We start from the raw sequence: 25,173 nt of genomic DNA on the forward strand, positions 1-25,173 counted from the left end.
TTGGGCCACACTGGCATTGCTCCAGGCTTACTCTATTTTTTTTTTGTTGTTTTGTATTTTGTTTGGGGGCCACACCCTGTGGTGCTCCAATCTTATTGTTGACTCAGGGATCATTCTTGACAGGACTTGGGGGACCATTTGGGGTACAGGAGATTGAACTCAGGATAGGTGCATGCAAAGCAAGTGCCCTACGTGCTGTACTATCTCTTGACCCAACAGTAATGTGAGTACCTGAGAAGGAAATAATTTGAATGACTCACATAGATCGGGGGATGAGTTTAGTTTCAGAGAGGAGGTGTCAAGAAAGAGGAGGATGAAACCACTGTCAAGTCAATTTTAATATATATATATATATATATATATAGTTTCAAAAGATCTACTATACTCTGCTAGGAAACATGGGGAGTGAAGTAAGAGTCTCTGTAGTCAGCCCCCCATATTCCAGGTGAGAAACCGATGTGGGCTCAAGACAAACTCAGACTAGCTGCCAATCTCCTTTCCTGAGAAAGATACCTCTTAGGATAAGGACTTTGGAGATGTCATTTAAAGACAATCAGTCAAGGCTATTGCACTTCTTTGTGCAATGAATGTATCTGATACATTCTTTTGGGAGCCAATATGCCTCTTTCTTGTCTGATTTTCTTTTTTTTTTTAATATAAATCTTTATTTAAGCACCATGATTACAAGCATGATTGTCGTTGGGTTTCAGTCATAAACAGAAAACCCCCCTTCACCAGTGCAACATTCCCACCACCAAAGGCCTCCTCCCTCCTTCCCAACCCTTGCCTGTATTTGAGATAAGCATTCTACTTCTCTCACTCATTAAGATTGTCATGATAGTTGTTAGTATAGGTATTTCCCTAATTGCACCACTACTCTTTGTGGTGAATTCTTGTCTGATGCTAATTGAAATAATACCAGTGATGGAAAGGGGGCAGTTTTGTGACTGGCTGATGAAAGCTGCTTTGTGGGGTTGGGACCCTGAAAGGTTCAGCTAATCCTCTTAATAGGCAACAGTATGCCTAATTCCTGTCCCCACCCCTGCCACATCTGCCTGCCAAACTAGTCACCATCCTTCCTACAGCATGAAATGAGGAAAAGGATTCATGTCTAATTTTTTTTTTTTTTTGGTTTTTGGGCCACACCCGGTAACACTCAGGGGTTACTCCTGGCTACGCGCTCAGAAGTCGCTCCTGGCTTGGGGGACCATATGGGACACGGGGGATCGAACCGCGGTCCGTCCAAGGCTAGCGCAGGCAAGCAGACACCTTACCTCTTGCGCCACCTCGGCCCCACATGTCTAATTTTGACCTGTGATCCACACTGTGATATGATGTAACAGGGGGTTGACTTGGCTGGAACTGAGAGAGTGAGGGGCCAGTGAGGGGGGGGGCATGTAGGGGAGGGTCAGTAGTGTGAAAGATGAGAATAGTAGGGCCTGTTGTCCCAGAACTTCTCTTGCCTTTCCTGGGGTTAGATATCCACCCCCCAACTGAGTTCTTGGAATCATTTCCTGCTTTGCTCAGCTGCACATCTGGATCCAGAGGGAAGAAGGACCCTGGGTAAGACTTTCCTGGCTGGAGGGAAGTTTCCTGGCTGCAGGCTTGAGCTGTCCTCGTTAGTCTCCATTCCTTCCCCCCTTGGGTTTCTGAGCCACACCCAGCAATGCTCAGGAGTAATGCCTGGATCTGCATCAGGGATCATTCTATGTGGCTCAGGGGATCATATGGGATTCCCAGGGATCAAACCCAGCTCAGCCACATCAAAGACAAGCATTCTATCCATTGTACTATAGCTAGGGGTTACTCCTGTAGTGGTATACTACAAGTGATACGTACTCTTGTGCGGTGTTGTCCAGTTGTACAATGATGCTTGGTGTTTTTCATTGCTAAGGGGCAGCTTCTGGTAGAACTGTGGACTTTAACCCAGGCTTCTCACATGCCCTTTGAGCATTTCATCAGACCACTAGTTTCTGTTTCTTTGGGTGGAAGCCAAATCTTTCCAGAGAGACTTACAGTCATGGTCTGCTGTGTTTAGTGCTAGGTTCTGGACAAGGGAGACAAAGGGGAACCTTTGAGGCTAGCTAGGCGAATGCTCTAGAATAAATGCTCCTTGCTTATAGGGACAAGGCAATGCTGAAGCATGTAGAAGAGTGCTGTGGCTGAGACCCCTGCTTGAAGAATATCAAACTTGTGGCCAGCAGGGACCGACTGTTCTTGTAGAGGCTGCAGGTAGGTGTCTATCTCATGTAATGCCTCCAGGACTGGCCATGTAACTGGCACTGGAAGCAATTGTGACACTCACTTTCTGAATGTTCTCAAGGACACCTCTTTAGGTCCATGAATCTAAGTGTATACTAGCCAGGGCCAGGGCAGGTAGGGTTGAGCAGAGGCCTGAAGGGAAGTGAATCCAGATCAGAGCTTTTGCAGAATGTAACCAATGACTGTGGACCAGGCTACTAAACTTGGAATCCAACTCTGATTTTTTTTGGGGGGAGTCACATCTGGCAGTGCTCAGGGGTTACTCCTGGCTCTAAGCTCAGAAATCACACCTGCAGGCTCAGAGGACCATATGGGATGCCGGGATTCAAACCACCGACCTTCTGCATGCAAGGAAAATGCCTTACCTCCATGCTATCTCTCTCCAGCCCCAGTTCTGATTTTCTTCCCCTTCCTACCCCTTGCCTTACCTTTTGTTGGCATTATTGTTGCCATTAACAGAAGTGGTAGACAAGTCTAGTTGGGATCACATGTCTGGCTATGAGATCCCAGAAAGAACAGTACATGGAGCATAGCCTGCACTCGGTCAGTGTGGATGGCACCAGAAATCAGATCCAAGATCTCATACATGTAAGGCAGCATTTTTGCCATGCAGCCATACCTAAAGTCCTAGTGTTGGGTTTCCTCATTGCTAAAATGGGAGTGATAATGGACCAATTCTCCAGGCAAGTGAGACATGTTTAAATAAATATCCCTTCTCCCAATTTCCCTGCCTGGCTCTCTACTTAGCTAATACTTTCTAACTGACTTCAGAGAAAACAACCCAACACACATCCTTTTAGAAAAAGCGGTTTTTTATTGGTCGGGCTGCTCACCAGGACACGCAACTCAGAGAGGCCCCCCCCCAAAGCCTGTAGGAAACTGTATCAGCCCACAATTCCAGACCTTCAATTCATCAGCACCAGGGGACCTTGTCTCACAATCCTCATCTTCCCTCTGCTGACACAAGCTCAACCATTCAGAAGAGAAATGAACCAAGAACAGATAAAGGATGGGGAGAGAAGAAAAAGAAACACGTGTTTATTATATATATAAAAAAATGTTTGCCCCAACCTCCTCCCTCTCCCCTTAAAACAAAACAATAAGCTGCAATTCTAAAAAGCAGAGCAGGGAAAAATTCTGTCAGAAAAGGCTAAAGAAGGAGGAGGAGGAGGGTGGAAGGAAGAAAGCCTTTATTCCTCCTTTTTGAGGAGCTAGGAATTCTCTTTACATCTAACAACTCGCTCACTTTGATGAGGAAGAAGGGGGCCCGGGTTCCTAAGGAGGCGTTGGTTGTTGGATACAGAAATCAGACCTTTGGATTGGAAGCAGCATCCCTCTGGCCCCAAGATTTGGGAAAGGAACCCACATGGGCTACAAAGTGAATGAATCTCCTGCAAGTTCTACAGCTTTATCATATTAGCACTAAGGAAGGCTCTGGAAAAAAATAAAACAAAACCAAAAAACTACAGGAGGGAAATTGGCTCGGTCTCCCACCTGCCTTCCTGTTCTCAGCTTGGTGGCCTGGCCTTCCACTCTCTCCAGTTCGCTAACTGTGAGCTCTCTGCAGCCGGGGCTGCCCCCTACTGGGCTTTACAGGGATTTGAGAAATGGGCCTTTGACCCAGCCACACCCAAAGTCCAAATCTGAGAAATCAGATTAAAGTTTCCTTCTTTTCCATCATTCTTTTCCATCCTGTTCTCAGGGAAGCCTAGAAAGATGACATTCTTATCCTATGCTCTCATGTTGCTAGTGAGAGAATTCTCTCCATTTCCACCTTCCATTCTTCCTTTCTCCTTCCCAAGGCTACAATACTCCCAAGTTCAGGTACATCAAATAAAAATGCCCCTCAAACCCCCTCTTCCTCAGGGCTCTGCCAGATTCATCTCAAAGCTTTTTCTGTCCTGCCCCCTCCCCACAATCAGCTTCTCCCCAAAGCTGCTTTCAAGTCCTTCCAGTCTTGGGGCCTCCCTCCCCACAACCCCTAGGCCCTCTTCTTGGTTTCTCTTTCCTTTTACGGTCATTTTGGTGGCGAAGCCTCCAGGGATCAGGATGAGTAGAAAAGAGTCAGTGAGCAGAACTGACAGCAGCTGGGTGTGAGGGAGAGGGAGAGGTGGGGCGCATGGGACGGGAGACAACAGCCATTTCCTCTAGGATTCCCCCCCTTTCCAAAAAAAAAAAACAAAACTTGCACAACTGGAATATGCATCACTCCCTGCTCCGCCTGTCTGCACCCGGCTTATGCCCAACAAGTTGAGCGTGGTATAGTGGCCCTGCTGGCAGCTTTCCTCTCCCTCCTATTTGAACAGCTAGAAGAAGCTTGGAAGGAAGAGGGGGGGGTGGTCCTGGAGGGGAGAAATACCTTATCTTCTTTCAAATTGAATGTATATGTGTATATATGGGTAGTATTCAGTGAATACTTGAAAAAATATACAACTTGTTCACCATCCCTCTGCATGAGCATATCTTCTTAGAGCTCAGTGAAATGCAACCGCAGTAGGTTACGATAAGATGTTGAAGACAGGGTCGGGAGAGATAGCACAGCCGCGTTTGCCTTGCAAGCAGCAGATCCAGGACCAAAGGTGGTTGGTTCGAATCCCGGTGTCCCATATGGTCCCCCGTGCCTGCCAGGAGCTATGTCTGAGCAGACAGCCAGGAGTAACCCCTGAGCACCGCCGGGTGTGACCCAAAAACTAATAAAAAAAAGACAAATAAAAAAAGATGTTGAAGACAACATTTCTTCTAGTTTTTTTTTTCCTCACACTAGAACTTTACCTGTTACCCTCGTTAAATAAAGTTTGTATGTTGCCTTTATCCAAAAAAAAATATCAAAACCAAAAAACCAAAAAAACCCAACTCATCAGCCCCTTGGGTCCCCAAGAGAGGGAGAGTGCCCAGCAAGAAGAAGGCCAAATTTCAAGAAAGTGAGGGGTAGAGGAGAAGAAAGAGAGGGCAAGGCCAAGAGAGGGGGGGGGTGTGCTGCTGGGGGATGGCAAAGCCGGAGCAAGAAGGAGGAAGGACGGTGGCTCAGTCGCTATCGCTCTTGTTGACCAAGACAGCTTCTGAGTCTTCGGTGATCTCCAGCAGAGCATGCACATCGGGGCTGCTCCCACGCAGCAGATCCAGGGCCTCTCCGCGCTCCAGGCCTCCTTCGCCTTCGTCGTCGTCATCTTCGGGGCCCACCTCCACCATCTCGGTGGCCTTGAGCACCTCCACCTGGCCCTCGCGGATCTTCTTGACGTGGAAGGTGAAGGGCGGCACCTTGTAGACGGCCACCTTGGAGCGCGCGTAGACCACATGGTCGGGCGTGAAGGACTTGCGCAGCTTCTCCCGGGAGACCTTGAGCTTCTCGCGCCGCTCGGCCGGCACCAGGCGCGTGCCCAGCTTGTTCATGCGCTTCTCCAGCGTGTGGCGCGTCTTCTCCAGGTTCTCCTTGGTCTTGAGGCGCGTCTTCTCCAGGTTCTCGCGTGTGCGCACCCGGGTCTTCTCCATCTTCTCCTTGGAGAAGGCCTTCTTGAAGTCGTCCACGCGCCGCAGGCCGCTGCGCTTGAGCCGCTCGGCGCGCGTCTCTTCCATCACCTCCTCGACCTCCACCGCCTCGTCCGACGACAGCTCCACCGTGTGCTCCTCGTCGGGCCTGGGCTCCCCGCCTTCGCCCAGCTCGTCGCCCTCTTTTTCTGGCAGCGCCTCTGATTCTTTGAGAGATTTGCTGATGCTCAGCTTGGCCGGCAGCTTCACTTCATCCTGCAGGGGAAGAGAGCAAGGACAGCAAAAGTTGAGGATGAAGAAAGGGGCAGACCTGAATTTAAGAGGGGGATTGGAATGGGGGGATTAGGAAGATAAAAAAAAAAAAAGGTGCAATGCCTTGTATTTTTCTTTAATTTCTCTGTTCTTCAGTTTCCTTATTTGCAATAATATCCATCTCCTGAGTTAGTTGTGAGAATTTCATGGAGAATAAGGCAAAGTTCTTACTTGATGTATAAGAGGCTTAAATATTTATTAACTAAATAAAGCATATTGAGTTAACCAAAAAAAAAAAAAGGTGCAATGCAAGTCGGGGTGTGGTGATGAGCCTAAGGAGTGGCATTGAAGTGATTTTTTTTTTATTTTGGGGGTGGGTGGGAAAGGTGTGTACACCCGGGGATCATCAGGGGTTATTGGCTCTGAGCTCCTGGATTTGGGAATATCTGGGAGCACTATTCTACTCCTGGTCCCCCCCCCTTAAAATTCCATCTGGAAAGGAAAAAATAGGGGCCAGAGAGATAGCATGGAGGTAGGGTGTTTTGCCTTGCATGCAGAATTCTGGCATCCCATATGGTCCCCCCCACAGCCTGCTGGGGGCGATTTCTGAGCGTAGAGCCAGGAGGAACCCCTGAGCGCTGCCAAGGTAGGACCCAAAAGCCAAAAGCCAAAAGCCAAAAAAAAAAAAAAAAAAAAAAAGCAATGGAAAAGGAATCCCTCCCTTTCCATTCCAAGGCAGAGATGTCAGATCCAGAAGAAATATCCAGGTCATGTTGGAGAGAAAACATGTTTTTTTATTTCCCAGCCAGCTTCTTCCTCCATTCTGGAATTATTCCTGGTAGGCCTCAAAACTATATGGGGTACTGGGTTGACTACATGCAAGGCAAATAAATGCCTTATCTACAGTGCTCGTTCAGTTCCCCCGAAATTGGCATTATTTTACTTACTTGTTCTCTCCAGGCCTGACATCAAAGAGCTGGATACCTCATGGATATCCCAAACGGGGTTGAATAAAATCGGTAGCACAGGGGCTGGAGAGGTAGCATGGAGGTAGGGCATCTGCCTTGTATGCAGAAGGATGGTGGTTCGAATTCTGGCATCTCATGATCCCCGGAGCCTGCCAGGAGCGATTTCTGAGCGTAGAACCAGGAGTAGCCCCTGAGCGCTGCCGGGTGTGGAACCCCCCCCCCCAAAATCGGTAGCACAGACAGCCTGCGGAGGCAGTTGAGCTTTGGAGATTGTCTACCTTATTATAGGTAGCCCTGTGGCTGAGTATCTCTGTGCCCTCCATGCCTATCCCTGGCCCTATCTACCCCATTTGCTAGGCTTGGATTGAACCGCCCCAGAAATCACAACTGAACTTTGGAAATGGACGGAGCGCCCTCTGGTGCACGAAGGCACATATTGCCCAAGCCTGGCGAAAAAGCAAAGAGGAGGCACTGGAGAGAGATATGCCTTGCATACAGCCTACCCTAGGCTTGATCCCCAGCATCCCATATAGTCCTCCAAGCCCCACCAGGAAGCTCTGAGCACTACCTAATATGATCCAAAAACAAAACAAAAAAATAAGGAAGCCAAGGAAGCATTTGTATGGTACTGGGGTGGGAAAAATGAGCTTAGAGGCCCCAAAATAAGGTAGTTTGAATGCAAAGAGGTTACATTTTCCAGACTGGACACTATTCTAAAACCCATCTTGGAAGAATTGCTAAGGCCCATGGTTCAGCTTCTTTGGGCCACACCCTGTGACGCTTAGGAGTTACTTCTGGCTCTGCACTCAGAAATCACTCCTGGCTCGGAGGACCATATGGGTACGCCAGGGATTGTACCTTGGTCCATCCTAGGTCAGTCACATTCAAGGCAAACGCCTTACAGCTGTGCCACCGCTCTGGCCCTATGGTCGGGCTCCTTAACCTTCTTTATTTTAGTTGTGTGCCTGTGTGTGGTCCAGGATCATACTTGGAGTTTCATGCACAAAAGGCTGTGCTACCAATGGCTTCCCTGGTGGTCTTTCTCATAAACAACACCCCTGAGGTTATTCCATCCCCATAATCATCTCCTGTGTAGAAACTGAGGAAGGAAAGAGGAAGAAGCTGGCTGGGAAACAAAAACATGTTTTCTCTTCAACCTGACCTGCATATTTCTTCTGGATCTGACATCTCTGCCTTGGAATGAAAGGGAGGGATTCCTTTTCCATTGTTGCTTTTTATTTTTTTCTTTCCAGATGGAAGTTCAAGGGGCCAGGAGTAGGATGGTGCTCCCAGATATTCTAAGGTCCTGGAGCTTAGAGCCAATTCTGTCCTCATCCCCTGGGAATGCTGGGAAGACCCAGCATCAGCAATGTTTTCCGTTCTGGAAAGATTTTCCAAGATCTGACTCGGAAAACATTTCAGAGTCACAAAAGGTAGGAGAGAGAGAAAATGGCAGCACAGCCCAGAATAGAAATACAGTCTCTTCCTCAGCCCACATTCTTTCAAGGGACTTTGTTTTGGGACCATACCCAGAGGTACTCAGAGTTTACTCCTCATTTTATGCTTAGGACTCACCACTCCTGGCTGTGATCAGGGGACCATATGTGGTTCTGGGGATCCAACCTTGGTTAGTCATGTTCAAGTTAAGTGTCCTACCCACTATACTGTGTCTCTGGTCTCTCATTTGGAAGTGTAAAGAAATGAGAGGGTAATTTTTCTTTCCTTTTACTTGGGGGGGTATTTTAGGGCCCCACCTGGCAATGCTCAGGTGTTACTCCTGGCTCTACACTCAGGAATTACTCCTGGCATGCTAGGGGATCCATACAGGATGTTGGGGATCAAACCTGGGGCAGCAGCTGCATACACGGCAAGCACCTTACCTATTGTACTTTTTTTTTTAAAATATGAAATGCTTCACGAATTTGCATGTTATCCTTGCACAGGGGCCATGCTAATCTTCTCTGTATCGTTCCAATTTTAGTATATGTGCTGCTGAAGCGAGCACCCTATTGTACTTTCACTCTGACCACTTTTCTTTCCTTCCCCCCCCCCCCCCCGTTTTTGTTTGTTTTGTTTTGGGGGGACCACACCCGGTGACACTCAGGGGCCACTCCTGGCTCTGAGCTCAGAAATCACTCCTGGCTTGGGGGACCATATGGGATGCCAGGGAATAGAACCGTAGTTTGTCCTAGGTCAGCTGCATGCAAGGCAAATGCCCTACTTCTATACTCTGGCCCCCTTTTCTGTTTGTTTATTTTTTGTTGTTGTTGTTTATTTTAGTTGTGTGCCTGTGTGTGGTCCAGGATCAAACTTGGGGTTTCATGCACACAAAGCCTGAGCTCTGTTACTAAGTGGTATCCCCAGTCCTCTTGTTTCTGTTTTGGATTTGGTTTTCCTAAGTGGTGCTTGGGAGATTCAGGGGCGTATTCTGACAGTTCAAGGCCAACCAGTTCAATGCCCTTAACTCCTGTACTATCTAACCCTTTTGTTTGTTTGTTTATTTGTTTGTTTTCAGGCCATACCCAACTATGCTCAGGACTTACTTCTCACTCTCCATTTCATGATCACTCCAGGGCTCTGGGGACCATATGGGGTACTAGGGATTGAATCTAGCTTGATTTTATGCAAGACCAGTACCCTATCTGCTTGCTGTATTACCTCTCCAGCCCCTTTTTTGTTTGTTTAGAAATGTTGATTTAGTTTTTCACAATTGCAGTGACATTGAAGGTAGTAGTTTTTCACAGGGGTGAGGTTTCAGGCCATTCCTGGCACTGCTTAGGGGCTACTCCTGGTTCTTTTTTTTTTTTTTTTTGGTTTTTGGGCCACACCCGGCGGTGCTCAGGGGTTACTCCTGGCTGTCTGCTCAGAAATAGCTCCTGGCAGGCACAGGGGACCATATGGGACACCGGGATTCGAACCAACCACCTTTGGTCCTGGATCGGCTGCTTGCAAGGCAAACGCCGCTGTGCTATCTCTCCGGGCCCTACTCCTGGTTCTTTGCCCAAAGGTTGCCCCTGGTGGTGCTTGGGGATCAAACCAGGTCAGTGCCCTCTCTCCAGCTCAGAGACCTATTTCTCTAAAGAGATCTTCTGAAGGTTGTTTCCCAAAATTTTAAGGAAAACCCATCTAAGAAATGAGGCAATAAGAGCTGATCCCCAACACACACACACACACACACACACACACACACACACACACACACACACACACACACGAGGCTATTTGGTATCTTTGTGCCACCTGCTATAGAAATTCCTTCCCCCAGCCCCCAACCTCTTTCCTCTTCCCTCCCATTCACATCCCCTTAGAATTTCCTGGTTTACACTGAAAACTAGGAACACCCCCTCCCAACTTCCTTCCCTCCCTGTCAATAGCATTAGCAGAGACAAACAGAGTGCTGGCTCCACCTCTTCTCCCAAACTGGCACCAGCTCTGCTAGGCATCTAGCCATGGCAGATTCTTATTACTCAACTACATCTCCCAGCAGGCAAGGTGACCTGGGCTCATGGCATGCTGGGACTTGTAGTCTTTGCCTGCCACAGCTGGCTTACTTCTATCCTGGACATTCCACAGCATTTTGTCTATCCTAGGCCTCTTATCACTCACAGAGGCAAAGAAGAGATGTTTTTCTTGTTTTGAAAGTAGGGAGTACCTAATTTCTCTTAGCAATCCTTCTGGTTTCCATTTGTACCTTTTTGCAATCACTTCTCTAACAACTGAGCCACTTTCTCAGGCCTCTATCTTACTTGTGAATTTGTTGTTAGATTATTTCAAAGGATTTGCTATAACTTTAGAAATTCAAATTATGAATAAATCATAAATAATATAGTGATCTTCTATAAATAGTATAGTGAACTTGTAATAAAATAACTACAAGGATAATATAACATCCAATTCTCAAAGCACTTTTGATCTCCATTATTGCATTTATTGAAATATATTTGGATACTTATCAAAAGTTAAAATTTTTATAAAAACTGGGGGCCGGAGAGATAGCATGGAGGTAAGGCATTTGCCTTGCATGCATAAGGTCGGTGGTTCAAATTCCGGCATCCCACATGGTCCCCCGAGCCTGCCAGGAGGGATTTCTGAGCATAGAGCCAGAAGTAACCCCTGAATGCTGCCGGGTGTGACCCAAACAAACAAACAAAATGCTTTAAAATTTTTTATAAAACTCAAACTTAGAAAATTAATGAAAACAGAATAATTTTCCTGTTATAGGATTTTAAATTTCAATTCTGAGAAATCATATAAAATTATATTATGGAACTGGTGAGGTGGTGCTAGAGGTAAGGGGTCTGCCTTGTAAGCGCTAGCCAAGGAAGGACCGCAGTTCGATCCCCTGGTGTCCCATATGGTTCCCCCCGTCCCATATGGTTCCCCAAGCCAGGGGCAATTTCTGAGCGTTTAGCCAGGAGTAACCCGAGAATCAAACGGGTGTGGCTAAAAAACAAAAAAAAATTATATTATGAGCCTTTATCAAGAGGTGACTTTTCCTAGTTTACTATCATATGTGGAAGTATGGTTTTCTTTATATTTATTCTTCTTTATATTCATGGAATTTGTGAAGGATATTTTTCTTTAAAATTTAAAACTTGAAGGTCTGGAGTGATAACAGAGCAGTAGGGCATTTGCCTTGCACACAATCAACCCGGGACAGACCTGTGTTAGATTCCATGAGCCTGCCAGGTCCCCTGAGCCTGCTAGGAGAGATTTCTGAACTCAAAGCCAGGAATATCCCTTAAGCACTACCAGGTGTGCCCCCCTAAAAAACAAACAAACAAACAAAAAACTTCAAATAGTTTTGAAGATAAAGGTCTTTGCCAGCTGAGCTAGAAATGAGGCAGGGAAAGATTTTAAGACGTTCTACAGCCGAGGGCTGGAGGAATAGTACATTTGGTAAGGCACTTGCCTTACACACTGCTGATCCAGGGGTTCAATCCCCAGCATCCTGTATGATCCCTCTGAGCACTGCCAGGAGTCATTCCTGAGTATAGAACTAGGAATGCCCCTGAACATTGCCAGATAGGGCCCCAAAACAAAAAGCAAAAACTCTAAAGCCGGGGCCGGCAAGATAGCATGGAGGTAAGGCGTTTGTCTTGCATGCAGAAGGAGAGTGGTTTGAATCCCGGTATCCCATATGGTCCCCCATGCCTGCCAGGGGCGATTTCTGAGCATAGAGCCAGGAGTAACCCCTGAGCGCTGCCAGGTGTGACCCAAAGACCAAATCCCAAAGGAAATATCTGAAACTAACACTAGTGCACATCCCGAATGAGGTGAAGTTTATGGCTTGGTTTGGAGATTTCTCCTGTGGAGGTCCTCCCAGAGTAAGGACTTACACCAGAGGGTCTGCCTTTTGTGGAGAAGGCCAGGGCCTTGAAACCACTTCATTCCCTGGTCCAGGCTCCAGCGAGGGGACACTTCTATAACTTTAACCTTTCCTCTCTATTAGTGGATTTTCTCTTTTCTTCCCTTTCCAAGTCAGGTTTCCCCAATGACTCACAACCCTGGAGTGCTGTCTTTGGCCCACCCAGTTGGCCCTGTTGCTACAACCACCAACAGGAACCCAGAGGCTTGGTCCCATGGGCCCAGCTCCCTTGTCCCACCCCTACTTCCCTGGCAAAGCTCCTAGGCCAGAGGAGGGGCCTCAGGGGGTAGCAAGAAGAAGCAAGAGCTCTGCTTGTTCTCTGGGCGTGTTTTTATTAAACAAAACCACCACTCCTGGCAGCTTAGTTTTCAGAGTTGCTTTTAATGACCAGGTCTGAACAAAAGCATGCACAGCTTCCCAAACAGTCACACCCCCACCCCACCATCCCTCATCAAGCACACACTGCACCCCACCCCAGAAAAGCACCAGATCAGGATGAATTTAGTAGAGGAGCCCCAGGCAGTGCCCAGCCACATATACTCCACTCCTAACCCTGCTGTATAAATTTAAGATCCTCTGGCTTAGGAAGATTACATGATTACAATTTAACTGAGCACTTAAGAGCCTGGTCTTTAGCCAGGCATTTTACTTTTGTCAGGAGGAAAGACAGTACTTTCTAATTCTGGGTAGGAGCCTCTCTTGCCTTATTAACAGTGGTCCTCAAACTATGGCCCATGGGCCACATATTGTATTTGTATCTGTTTTGTTTCTTCATTGCAAAATAAGATATATGTAGTGTGCATAAGAATTCGTTCATAAGTTTTGTTTTTACTATATTTAGACCCTCCAATGGTCTGAGGGACAGTGAACTAGCCCCCTGTTTAAAAAGTTTGAGGATCCCTGCCTTAGTACTAACTTGCTTTTCCCCAACCACTGTCTGGAAAGAAAGAGGCAGTTTTCTTTATCCTTTTTTTTTTTTTTTTTTTTTTGGCCACACCCAACTCTGCACTCAGGAATTACTCCTGGCAGCTCAGGGGACTATATGGAATAATAGAGATTAAACCAGGTTGACCAAATGCAAGGCAAATGACCTACTTGCTATACTATCGCTCCAGCCCCCAAAGAGGTAGCTTTCTCCGGAGAAAACAGGACAGGAAACTCAAGAGTCCTGGATCTGATAAGTTAAAAGATGTGCAGGCTGCAGGGCACAGGGTAGAAAAAGAGAGAAGGTGTTTGAACTCCGGATTCGTTTCTGTGTAGCATGATGCTATCTCCAGGGTGATGTTACCACCAAAAGGGTAAAAATTGACTCTGATGCAGGGTGGGGCAGGTGGCAGGGCCTCAAATCTTCACAATGTTTGTGAAGCACCAAAGTTTCCCAGCATATAAGGGACAGAGTTGTTTTTTTTTTTTAAATATCTGTTTGGATGAAAACTTCACAAGCGAGGACTACAATCACCATACAGCCAGTAGGGCACTTGTCTTGCATGCAACCAACCTAGGTTCCAATTCTTGGCATCCCATGTGGTCCTCCAAGCACTGCTAGGAGTGATCCCCTAAACACAGAGACACTAGTAAGGCCTGAACACTGCTGGGCATGGCCCCCAAACCAAGAAAATTGTCTCATATTCAGGCAATTAGGCTAATTGTCTAAAAGAATTGTTTGATGGTATTGGGTCTTAGAGCCACAACCAGTGCTCAGAGGTTACTCCCTGCTCTGTGCTCTTGAGTCATTCCCAGCAATACTGGGGGACCACGTGTTGGCCACATTCAACATAAGCACCTTAATCCCTGTACTACCTCTCTCACCCTTAAGAGAAGTTTTCAGGGAGCTAATGATGAAAAAAAAGATGTTGAAAATCCCTGTGCAATAAGGAAGCCAGAGAATCGAAGCCAGAACCAGCTAAAATGTTCCCCCATGTAGCCTCTCTAAGTTGGCAGCTTATGGGTGCCCCACCCAATGCAATCTGGCCAACATAAGGAATCTCTGCAAAACATTGGGGGAAAAAATTGGGAAAAAAAAATAAGTGTAAAAATGTTCCCCATCTACAGCATTGGAGTTGGAGAGAGCCCAGAACAGACCCCAGACCGGGTCTCCAAGGACCCTCTCCAGAGAGGCTTTAAGTCAAACTGGCCTGTCCCTGGGGAGGAGGCTGGGGGTAGGGGCAGAAGTCACGGCACAGCTTCATGCAGGGTAGCGCTGGGTGCCACTCAAAAGGACTTTAGGCGACTATTAAGACAGCAAACGGGAAGGAGGAGGCCCCATCCCCCTCCCCAGCACACACATTTGCCTGAGTGCTGCAGTGCACTGGCCCTACCCACCACCTGACAAGGGGCAGTTATGGGGAAGAGGCCAGCCAGCACCACACTGACCAGCACCAAGCCAAGAGTCGCCCATGCTGAGACACCCAGGCCCACAGTCCCAAGGGAACTGGGAGATGCTAAAGGTCTCCCCCACTGGTTGGCAGCTCCTCGGGGGTGGGCGAAGGCCCAGGCTCAGGGTAATAGGGCAGGGTCCTAGGCGTCTGGTCAAAAGGTGGGAGCTCAGGCTTCTGGTCAAGGGGCTCAGTCTCAGGCAGAAGGTCAAAAGGCACAGTCTTGGGTGCGTTCGGCTTCTTCTTGGGCTAAGATGAGGAAAAGGGATTTAAATGGGGCAGGGGATGGGCAAGATGGGGTAGAGAGAAAGGCCTTGGTAGGCATGCAGAGTTGGGGCTGGTAGACAGGGCTGGGGAGAGAGGGCACAGTGAATTAGGAGGGAAAAAACACATTTAACTGTTTCATTGAAAGAACACCAGGGTACAAGGAGGGGGGCAAAGTCAGGCCCATGCATTAACCAACATGGCTTAAATCGAACCCCCTCTTGTTTCTTCTTCCCCAGGGATGGAGAGATAGGACATGAGGAAAGATGCTTGTCTTGAATAAAACCCACCACAGTTTGATCCCTGGCATCCCAGATGGTCCCCTGAGCCATGCTAGGAATGATCCCTAAGTTCAGAACAAGCTATAGGTCCTAAGAACCATTGGGTCTGGCCCCCCAAACAAAGAATCTTCCTCAGTCCCATTCTTGGCCTGCTATTTCTATCCTGCAGTCTGGGGGTGATGGAGGAGGAGGTGGAATTTGCTGGGCCAGTGGCGAGTCTCCCAAAAGATTAGGCAAACCCCTTCCTTCACTGTCTGCAGCTTGGACACAGGGATCCCAGTTCTGCTTCTTCCCCAGGGCAGGGTGAGCACCGGGTGCGCCCCGGATAAGGAGAGGGAGAGGTTTGGGAGGAGGACATCCGTTCAGGCTGTTCCCTTTGGCCCGTCCCCATTGCCTGCTTTCTTTGCCATCCCCACTCCACACCCACACTTGGCATATCTGACTCCAAAATACTCAGAGAAGTTGAGATCAAGAACAATGTGATTAAAAAAAAAAAGAAGAAGAATGTGATTGTTAGGATAGAGTTACCCATTGGCAGCTCCCAATACCCTGTCCTGATGGGCTAAGCTGTCACTTTTTTATTTTGGACAATAAAAAGTCAGGAGGTAGTGGGAGATACCATCCAATTCCAGCAAAAGCAACGGATGTGCAAGGAGGACAGAAGAATAGTGCAATGGTGGGGCCGGAGAGATAGCATGGAGGTAAAGCGTTTGCCTTGTATGGAGAAGGTCGGTGGTTCGAATCCCAGTGTCCCATATGGTTCCCTGAGCCTGCCAGGAGCAACTTCTGAAAATAGAGGCCAGGTGTGACCCAAAAACAAAAACAAAAATAGTTCAATGGGTAGAGTGTTTGTTCTACTGAGGCTCAATCTCTGGCACCCCATCTGGTCCCCAAAACCCACTAGAAGTGATCCCTAAATGCAAAAAGCTCAATTGTAGGTCCTGAGCACAGGGTTTAGTTCCAAAACTTAAAAAAAAAAAAAAGGCAGTGTGAGGCCTGAAACCATACAAACTCTGAGCGGCCAGTGCTAAGCTGCCCTGAAGGGGCCAGAGGGAAATGGGCGTGGCCAGGAGATGGAGGAGCAAGGAGCCAGCATGGTCCTCCCAGCCGGATGCAAGGCCATGCCAGGGGATACTTATATCTAGTACCCATTGCCTCACGATGTCATTGGGCCAATGATTACATATTACCTCTGCTTCAGCACTCAGGAGCTGAGCAGCTAGGCACATGAGTACACACAGGTAGCCATGTACCCACATACTCACTTTGCACATACTCAGCCCCAGTCCTCAGGTACAGTTACCTCTCTCAGTGACTCAGGAACCAGAATGAGGCCCTGGGGAGGGGAATAGAGAATGAAGCAGTGCCCTGGTCCCCAGCTCTGAGTCCCAGGGACTTGAGTGACAACAGGCAAGTGGCTTCCCTTCCTTGGGCCTAAGTGTTCTCATCTACAGTATGAAAGGACGGAAGTTGATTAACTCGAAGGCATCTTCCAGCTCCAAGTGGATCTGAGGCCAGGGTGCAGCTTATCTCTGCACCCCTCTCCCCTTGCTCTCAGCTGTTCATTCTCTGGGCTATCGCCCTTCCTCTTTCATTTTGGTCTTAATAATACTCAGACTTTCTTTACAAAATACACATATATATATATATAAACAATGATGCAATCATTTCCAAGCACATATCTGATGATGCCATGTGGAAATAAAAAATAATAAAATACATATATGTAAATATATTTACATATGATTTTATATGTATATACATTTATATATATTTACATACAATATATTTATATTTTTACATATAAATATTTTATATATCAAATAAGAGCTGGGGAGATAGGATAGCAGGTAGAGTGCTTGCCTTGTGGCCAACCTGAGTTCAATCCCCAGCACCCCATATGGTTCCCTGAGCCCTATTAGGAGTGCTCCCTGAGCACAGAGCCAGTAGTTAGCCTTGAATACAATCAGGTGTGGCCCAGAGACATTAAAAGAAGAAGAAGAAGAAAGAAGAAGAAGAAGAAGAAGAAGAAGAAGAAGAAGAAGAAGAAGAAGAAGAAGAAGAAGAAGAAGAGGAGGAGGAGGAGGAGGAGGAGGAGGAGGAGGAGGAGGAGGAAGAGGAGGAGGAGGAGGAGGAAGAGGAGGAGGAGGAGGAGGACCTGGAAGATGATCAAAGAGATGGAGCACACAGGTTTGCTTGCAGAAGCCCTGAGCTCCATACCTCACACCTAATGGTTCTCAGAGTATCTCTAGGAGTGACCCTTCTACACCATTTTCCCCAGGTACTGCTGGGTGTATCCTTGCTCCAGTAAAAAAAAAAAAAAAGATAATAGGAGGGAAGAATATGATTTCCTTTGGTTTTAGGAATATCCTTAAAAAAACACCCCCTGCTTCAGACAATGATTAGAGAAAAGAGAGCCCTGATACTTCCTTTTGGAAGCACAGCCTGGTAAGCACTATCTCCGTGGTTTGAAGTTGAGAATGGAACAGAGCCCCAAGTTGGGGATATTTACGCACAAAGATTGGAGGTGTTTCAGGAGCTAGGCAAAGGCAAATTAGGGTAATTTACTGAGTCTCAGACAACACTAGGTTGGGGTGGGGAGAAGAGCTATCAGTCAGCACTCACTGGAGCCCCAGAGTCCTCCCTTCCTTGAATGATCATGAGATGCACTAATCCTAATCCTGTAAGTGCTTCCCGGTCCTTCCCTCACGTACCCAGAGCAGGTCTGACAGGGCCCACTGAATAGGTGTCTAAGCCTTATCCAGTGGCCCCAGAGAAGTCACTTTCCAGTCTAGTCCCTTCCTGGATTCTGCGATAGTACTAATGGTCGAAAGGGCAGCAAGCACTTCAGCAGTGGGAGCAGGGCCTGACTGCTGGGGCCCAGGCCAAGGAGACTGAGTCCCCAGGAGCAAATCCTGTTTCTGAACCCAGGGCATGTTGCCTGAGGGAGGGGAGGGGAAATTGCAGCACAGTAATGAAAAGTTTTGTGCCTTTGAGATGTGTATGTGTGTGTGTGTGGGGGGGTAGGGGGAGAATATACAGGATCAAATGTAATTTTTTTTTTTTGGCCATACTTAGGGATCACTCCTTGCAGTGCTCAGGGTACCATATCATATGTCTGGGGATTAAACCCAGGTCACCCACATGCAAAGGCAAGCATCCTACCCACTGTACTATCTCTAAGGCCTTCAAATGCAAACTTCAGGGTTAGATGAGCATGATTTGCATGAGTGAAACCTTGAGTTCTATCTGTAACCTTGAGTTATAGATAGTGAGTTCTCTCACTTGAGTTCTATCACTGCACATCCCCCAGAATTCTGTGGGGTGTGGCCCGGATGTCCCTAGTTGGGTAGATGTCACCACCCATTAAGTGGCATAGGTGGCACCTTGGGCCCCGATATTAAACTGCCCAGTTCAGCTGGCCAATTCATCTGTACAACTAGTTTCAGGCCCCCCCCCAGCACCGCTTGGAGCAGCCCCACTTTCCCACAACTCCCCATAAAATTCAGGGTTCAAAGCGCTAGAACTGTAGACTTTTCATGCAGTAGCCCTGGGTTCACTCCCCAGCAACACATTGTCCCTGAGCTGCAGGAAGTGTCTGCTGCAAAAAACCTGGAAGTAGTCCCTAGCAGGCTATGTGGCCCAAAGTGGCCCAAAAACTATAGAGGAGGTAGGGGTGTGTGGAAGCAAACTTACACTACGCAAAGGATTCCCTCCTTCATCCATCAGGAAAGAAGGTATAGAAAACCAGACGGCCTGATCCTGCAGCTGGAGCCTCTCCACTGTCATGTCCCACTACCCAGCACCGCCATATCATCACCTCCCACATATGCAATGGAGAAGACAGAATCCCCTCCACCACTCTCACCCTGGATCCCATATCCATGCAGGAAGCGCTTCTCCAGGTGGCCCTTTCTGCCCAGATAGCCATGCTCTTTCATTTTGGAACCAAACCCAACAGTGTTCAGGGGTTACTACACTCAGGGATCATTCCTGCCAGTGCTTGGGGGACCATATGGGATGCCAGAGATTGAAAGGCAAGCGCCCTTCCTGCTGTACTATTGCTCTGACTCCTCCTCCCCCTCCAGTCACTCTTCTTACCCCTGCAGCTTGCCTTTTCCATAAATGCTGCTGCCCCCAATCTTCCCTATTAGGTCAGCCAAAGTGAGGAGCTATTTTTACCGACTACTCTTCCCAGGCCTGCAGAATTCAAGAGGGAGCAGCGGCTGTTTCCCTCCAGCAAATAAGCCCCCCTGACCCCACCTAGAACATCTGCTTGGCAGCTCAGGGAAGTTGAGCTTCCCTGCACTGCACCCCTGTGGCTGGAATCCTTCGCTTACATCTGAACTCCTTTCCAGGTTGAGGCCCCTCCCGTTCTTTGTTATTTCCCCTGTGATTTGGGGGGCACTGGGCCCCCAGTTTGAGTCATTGCTCAGGGATCCTGACAATGCTCAGGCCTTTCTCCCAACTCTGAGATAGGGTCCAATGGTGCTCTGGAAACCAGTGGTGCCCAAGATTTAATCAAGGCCTCCTGAATGCAAAGCCTGTACTCAGTCCCCTGCCATCTCTCTGGTTTTACTGTGTCACTCCAGTTACCTGAACTTTCTGTAGCTCTAGTCAAAACTACCCTGTGGGGCTGGAGAGATAGCAAAGCGGTAAGGCGTTTGTTTTGCATGCAGAAGGACGGTGGTTCGAATCCCGGCATCCCATATGGTCCCCCAAGCCTGCCAGGAGTGATTTCTCAGTGTAGAGCCAGGAGTAACCCCTGAGCGCTGCTGGGTGTGACCCAAAAACCAAAAACCAAACCAAACCAAAACAAAAAAATCCGCAAATCCTACCCTGTGTTTAGAGCCTCAGTATGTGAGGGAGAAGGGCTGCCCAGCAGCGCAGGGCTGCATCCAGCAGTGTTCCAGGACCTCCTTCATGTGGGGCAGGCATGCCACCCTTCTGGCTATTGTCCCAGACAACCCCCAGTACATGTAAAGAAACGGCCCTGTCTAGCACAGAACACTTTCTCCCTCCTTCCCTGGCTTCCTCTCCTTCTTTAAAGGGAGGTTTATGTCTGGGAACTTTCTCTGGGTGCTAAGGCTTGTAACATTTAGAGAGAGAAATGATGGGTTAGAGAGAACTGAGTGGCTGAGCATCTGCTCTGCATACCCTTTGGTGCTAAGCTCTCCAAGTCTCCCAGCACAGCTAGGAGTGACACTGAACACAGAGCCAGAAGTAGCCCATTGCCCTGATGGGTGCCACTTCCCTCAAAAAAAAAAGGGGGGGTCAGTAATCAAGTACGAAGACCAAAAGGTCTTTCCATGATGCCCCCTCCCACATGAGGCTTTGGAGGAAAGAGAACTGGCCAGCTCTCCTGCACCCAGAGCTCATTCTAACCTGAAGGCTCCCTAGTGTTGGCCAGTCTCTCTTTCTCTTCCTGAAATACCTTCCTTTCTCTCTCTCCTGAAATCACTCCTGGCAGTGCTCAGGAAACCATATGGGATGCCAGGGATCAAATTCCAGTTGGCCACATGCAAGGCAAATACCCTACCTACTGTACTATTGCTCTGGCACCATGCTGCCCAAATCTCTTAGCAAATCTCTTACACACACACATGCACGCATGCACGCACACACCCATCCTGCTTCCTACAGCAATCAGATGAAGTGGAAACAGTTCTGGGCAAACATTTTGACCAGACAGGACTGTAAGGGGTGGGGGAGAGTGGGGAGTGAAGGGTGGAAACAAAGGGCTTTTGGAGGAGTCCTTGGGCCTTGGGAGGGAGACCACTTTTCACCTCTGCTCCCCAGTCCCCCTTTTTAATGGGGGGCACACCCAGTGGTTACTCCTGGTTCTGCACTTAGGAATTACTCCTGGCCATGCTGGGGGGGTTGGGGGGGACCATATGAGATGCCAGGTATGAAAAGCAAATGCCCTACGAGTTGTGTATAGTTTCTGTCCCTGGGCCCCTTTTTGCACCCCCTTCACACACCCCCACGGGTGCCAGCGCCCTGTGTCCGTGGGCCTAAGAAACCCTGAGTCCAACCAGCATCTCGCTGAACTCCAGGAAATGCCAAGAGGCATGATGGACCATCACTGTCACTCCACCAGGATTCCTCAGGCCAAGGGCGCTCCGTGCAGCCACAGGTCCTTACAAGAATCGTCCAGGATCTGGGGAGGAGTCGAGCTTGCCTTTGACTTTTATTTCCTTCCGTGGGGTTCAATCCTGCATCCCCAGGACCCCATCCTACCTCCTTGGGGGAGAAATATTAAGCAGGCCTGCCCAAGCGGGGGAGGCACATTCCCAGTCTCCACTAAACTTCCCCCAGCCCCGAGACCTGCCCCAAAGGAATGGAGTAGAGAGGGGCAGCAGCTCCCCGATCCGCAGGTTTCTTCGGGGTGCGTGGCCCAAGGTGGGGGTCAGGGTTGCTGCAGAAGCGAGGAGAGGTGCATGCAGCGAGCTCTAAGCGGTCAGGGCGGAGCTTGGGCGCGGCAGCCGGCAGCTGGCCAGACACCCGCCCCGCCACCCCCGCACGCCTGCGGGCTGATTCACTCGGGCCCCACGGGAGTAGACACCCCCTTAGGCAGCCCCCGAGGTGCCCCTAGCCAGCCGAGCACCCCGCCTCCCCGCTCCCACTCCCGCTGGGTCAAGGGTACCGGGCGCGCCGCCCGCCCGCCCGCCCGCTCTCCAGCGCGCGTTCCCTAAAGGCCGGGCAGTGCCCAGAGAGCTCGGGGGGCGGCGGAGGCGGTACTGGGGCGCGGGCTCCGGGGGCGGCAGTGCTGGCGATCGGGTCCCGGCCTGGCTGGTGCATGCCTGAGCCCTGAATCACCCGCTATATCGGGCGGGCAGCGCGAGCGCGCGCGAGGCCCCAAAAGTCAGGCGCGGCCGCCAGCGTCCACTTCCAGCGGGCCGCAAAAGGCCGCCGAGAAGCAGAACCTGGGCTGCTCCCCCAAAACTCCCTAAGCGGGTGGACAGTCTGCAAAGTCCAGTTGGGCGCGGTTCTGCAGTCTGGGGAGCGGTGGCCCGTGTCCAAATCCTTCCCCCTGGGGTTCTGCAAATGAGCGCAGTACATGGGGCTGGAGCAACAGGCGTGGGGTGCAGTGAGCGCCTCTTTAAGAGCCCCCATGGACCACCCGGACCTTGCCCAGTAGAAGTAGGGGGTCTCCCCTACTTCACCCCAGAACGGAGCCCAACTGGCCTGAGGGAGATCCTGCCTTCTGGAGGGGCGGGCCCACCGTCCTATCCCACCCCAGCCCAACGCTCCAAGCCCAGCCCGGGCCGCGCGCTAGGCCGGCCAGGCGCGGCAGGCGAAGTGGCGGGGCGCGGGTTCCCCGCTAGCTCACCTGGTAGATCATGACTTTAAAGTTGCGGCGCCGGAGCAGCTCGGCCTCGTTGACTTCCAGCTTCTTGATCTGGCCGGCCTGGCGCTCCAAGCTGCCGCGCACCGTCTTCACGTTGACGCTGACCTTGCGCACCTTGTCCAGCAGCTTGCTCACCGTGTTGCTGGTGGTGGCGTGCGCCTTGCCCAGCTTGCTCAGCTCGCCCTGGATGCTCTGCACGGCGCCCTCCATCTCCGCCTGCCGCTCCTCCAGCTGCGCTTGGGTCAGCTGGATCTGGTCGACGGCGCCGATGATCTTGTCCAGCAGGCTCAGCACCAGCACGCCGTTCACCTGGTCCGACTTGATGAGCTCTTCCGAGCCGGTCCCGGACGGCTCCTCGGCGGCCGGTGCGCCCATGGGCGAGGACCCCGAGTCTCCGGCGTCCGAGTAGCCGGGCAGGGGCTGCTCGATGATATGGAGCTGCGTGTCCTCCATGGCTTTATCCCCCTACGAGCCGGAGCCACCTCTCCCGAGACGAAGATGGGGAGAGAACGAAAGAGCCTCTGGAGCGAGCGAGCGAGCGACGTCCGTGCGCACCGGGATTGTGGCCAGGACTGCTTGCCCGGCGGGGGATCGGGGAGTGCCGGGGCTCCGCAGGCCAAACCCCGGAGTCTCTGCGTCCATTGGCTGGCCTCGGCCCAGAAAGGGAGGGATCGGGGTCGGGGGAAGAAGGGGGAGCCCGGTGACGGGAGGAAAAAAAAGGGGGAGCTAGTGGAGAGTGGGGGAACCCAGGAGCCCAGGGCCCCACCCTGCCCGGGATAGTTGGAATAGTTTGGAGCGGGAGACTTGGGGCCTCGGGCCGATTTGCGGGGGCGGCGGGAGCGGGATCCGGGGAAGGAATGTGCACTTGCAGAAAGAAAAAGAAAGAAGGGAACCGGGTTCGAGAGTGGTTGTTCCGTTTTCTTCTCCGTTGGCTTTTCTTTTTCTTTTTCTTTTTTTGCTTTCTACCCGTAAACCCACCTCGATTCAGCACTGTGCGTTCTGGAGCTAAAGAGGAAAATGAGATCCTGAGATTTTAGCAGAGGATTACATATTAGCCTGCACACTTTTTCTTTCTTTCTTTCTTTCTTTCTTTCTTTCTTTCTTTCTTTCTTTCTTTCTTTCTCTTTCTTTCTTTCTTTCTCTTTCTTTCTTTCTTTCTTTCTTTCTTTCTTTCTTTCTTCTTCTTTCTTTCTTTCTTTCTTTCTTCTCTTTCTTCTTTCTTTCTTTCTTTCTTACTGTCTCTGTCCCTCTTTCTTTCTCTCTCTTCTTTTTTCCTTTTTCTTTCTTTCTTTATTTCTTTATTATTTTATTTGGATTTTGGTCCACACCCGGTAGCGCTCTGGGGTTACTCCTGACTCTGTGCTCAGAATCGCCCCTTGTAGGCTCAGGGAACCATATGGGATGCCGAGATTCGAACCACCGTCCGTCCTGGATTAGTCGCTTGCAAGGCAAACGCCCTATCGCTGTGCTATCTCTCCGGCCCTCTTCTTCCTTCCTTCCTTCCTTCCTTCCTTCCTTCCTTCCTTCCTTCCTTCCTTCCTTTCCTTCCTTCCTTTCCTTCCTTCCTTCCTTCCTTCCTTCCCTCCCTCCCTCTTTCTTTCTCTTTCTTTCTTCTTTCTTTCTTTCTTTCTTTTTCTTATCTTTCTTTCTTTCTTTCTTTCTTCCTTTTCTTTCTTTCTTTCTTTCTTTCTTTCTTCTTCTTTCTTTCTTTCTTTCTTTCTTTCTTTCTTTCTTTCTTCTTTCTTTTCTTTCTTCTTTCTTTCTTTCTTTCAAGATTTTTTTTTTTTGCATAACCCTGCAGTGCTCAGGACTTACTCTGGCTCTGTGCTCAGGGATCACTCCTGGTGGTGACCATATTGGATGCCAGAGATCTTTAAACCTCAGTCAGGCTCAGGCGTGTTCAAGGCAAGAGTCCTACCTGCTGGATTATTTCTCTGTCCCCAAACTGGACTCAGGAGTCCAAGTCTATTCCAAAGGGCCCTGCTTGTGCCCCCACCTCCACCCTGCAATTTACCAATCATTTACTTTCCACATGCTTGAAGAATTGTTCCAGAAGGGAAGGAAGAGATTGAGTTGTTCCAGTCCAGTGGGTGGTGAGGAACTGCCAAGCTTTTCTGGATTCCTCTTAGAGTTCTCCTAAGAGGAAGATTAAGATCAGCAATGCAGGGGGCCAGAGAGATAGCATGGAGGTACGGTGTTTGCCTTACACACAGAAGGACAGTGGTTCGAATTCCAGCATCCCATATGGTCTCCCAAGCTTGCCAGGAGCGATTTCTGAGCATAAAGCCAGGAGCAACCCCTGAGCGCTGCCGGGTGTGACCCAAAAACAAAAACGAAAACAAAAAAAAAAGATAAGCAATGCAGGTGCCCAAGAGTACTGAAGGTAGAGCAATTGCCTTATACAAAGCCAATCTGGGTTTGATCTCCAGCACCCATATGGTCCTGCCTAAGCTCTGCCCACACCGAGCAGATGGTCCGCTTGAGCACAGACCCAGGAGTAACACCCAGAATCACTGAGTGCAGTCCCACAATGAAGATAAGCAATATAGAGAAGTGGGAGAGATGG

The 25,173-nt window shown here is 49.4% G+C and overlaps 1 protein-coding gene and 2 non-coding genes across 3 annotated transcripts; 1 reads left to right on the forward strand and 2 right to left on the reverse strand.

Moving 5' to 3' along the window:
• Nucleotides 1–5,286: 5,286 nt before the first annotated feature.
• Nucleotides 5,287–23,184, reverse strand: CAVIN1 (caveolae associated protein 1). The gene is made up of 2 exons (XM_049780399.1): nucleotides 22,590–23,184; nucleotides 5,287–6,003 (listed from the first exon to the last, which is right to left on the reverse strand). The coding sequence occupies exons 1-2, from the start codon at nucleotides 23,058–23,060 to the stop codon at nucleotides 5,287–5,289; spliced, it is 1,188 nt and encodes a 395-aa protein (XP_049636356.1). The 5' UTR covers nucleotides 23,061–23,184.
• On the reverse strand, nucleotides 8,867–8,973 carry LOC126025623 (U6 spliceosomal RNA). The gene has a single exon (XR_007501490.1). It is a non-coding gene; the product is annotated as a U6 spliceosomal RNA (small nuclear RNA).
• Nucleotides 16,901–16,982, forward strand: LOC126033194 (small nucleolar RNA SNORD121A). Its single transcript, XR_007504334.1, has one exon. It is a non-coding gene; the product is annotated as a small nucleolar RNA SNORD121A (small nucleolar RNA).
• Nucleotides 23,185–25,173: the final 1,989 nt, after the last annotated feature.

The sequence above is a fragment of the Suncus etruscus genome, chromosome 1, assembly GCF_024139225.1.
Source record: "Suncus etruscus isolate mSunEtr1 chromosome 1, mSunEtr1.pri.cur, whole genome shotgun sequence".
In the NCBI taxonomy this organism is placed as follows: domain Eukaryota; kingdom Metazoa; phylum Chordata; class Mammalia; order Eulipotyphla; family Soricidae; genus Suncus; species Suncus etruscus.

What these genes read in the sequence shown, in the direction of transcription:
- CAVIN1 (XM_049780399.1), bottom strand. Translation starts at nt 23,060, where the DNA reads ATGGAGGACACGCAGCTCCATATCATCGAGCAGCCCCTGCCCGGCTAC. An exon ending in TTAAAGTCATGATCTACCAG is followed by an intron (nt 6,004 to 22,589) that starts GTGAGCTAGCGG and finishes CTTCCCCTGCAG; the next exon opens with GATGAAGTGAAGCTGCCGGC.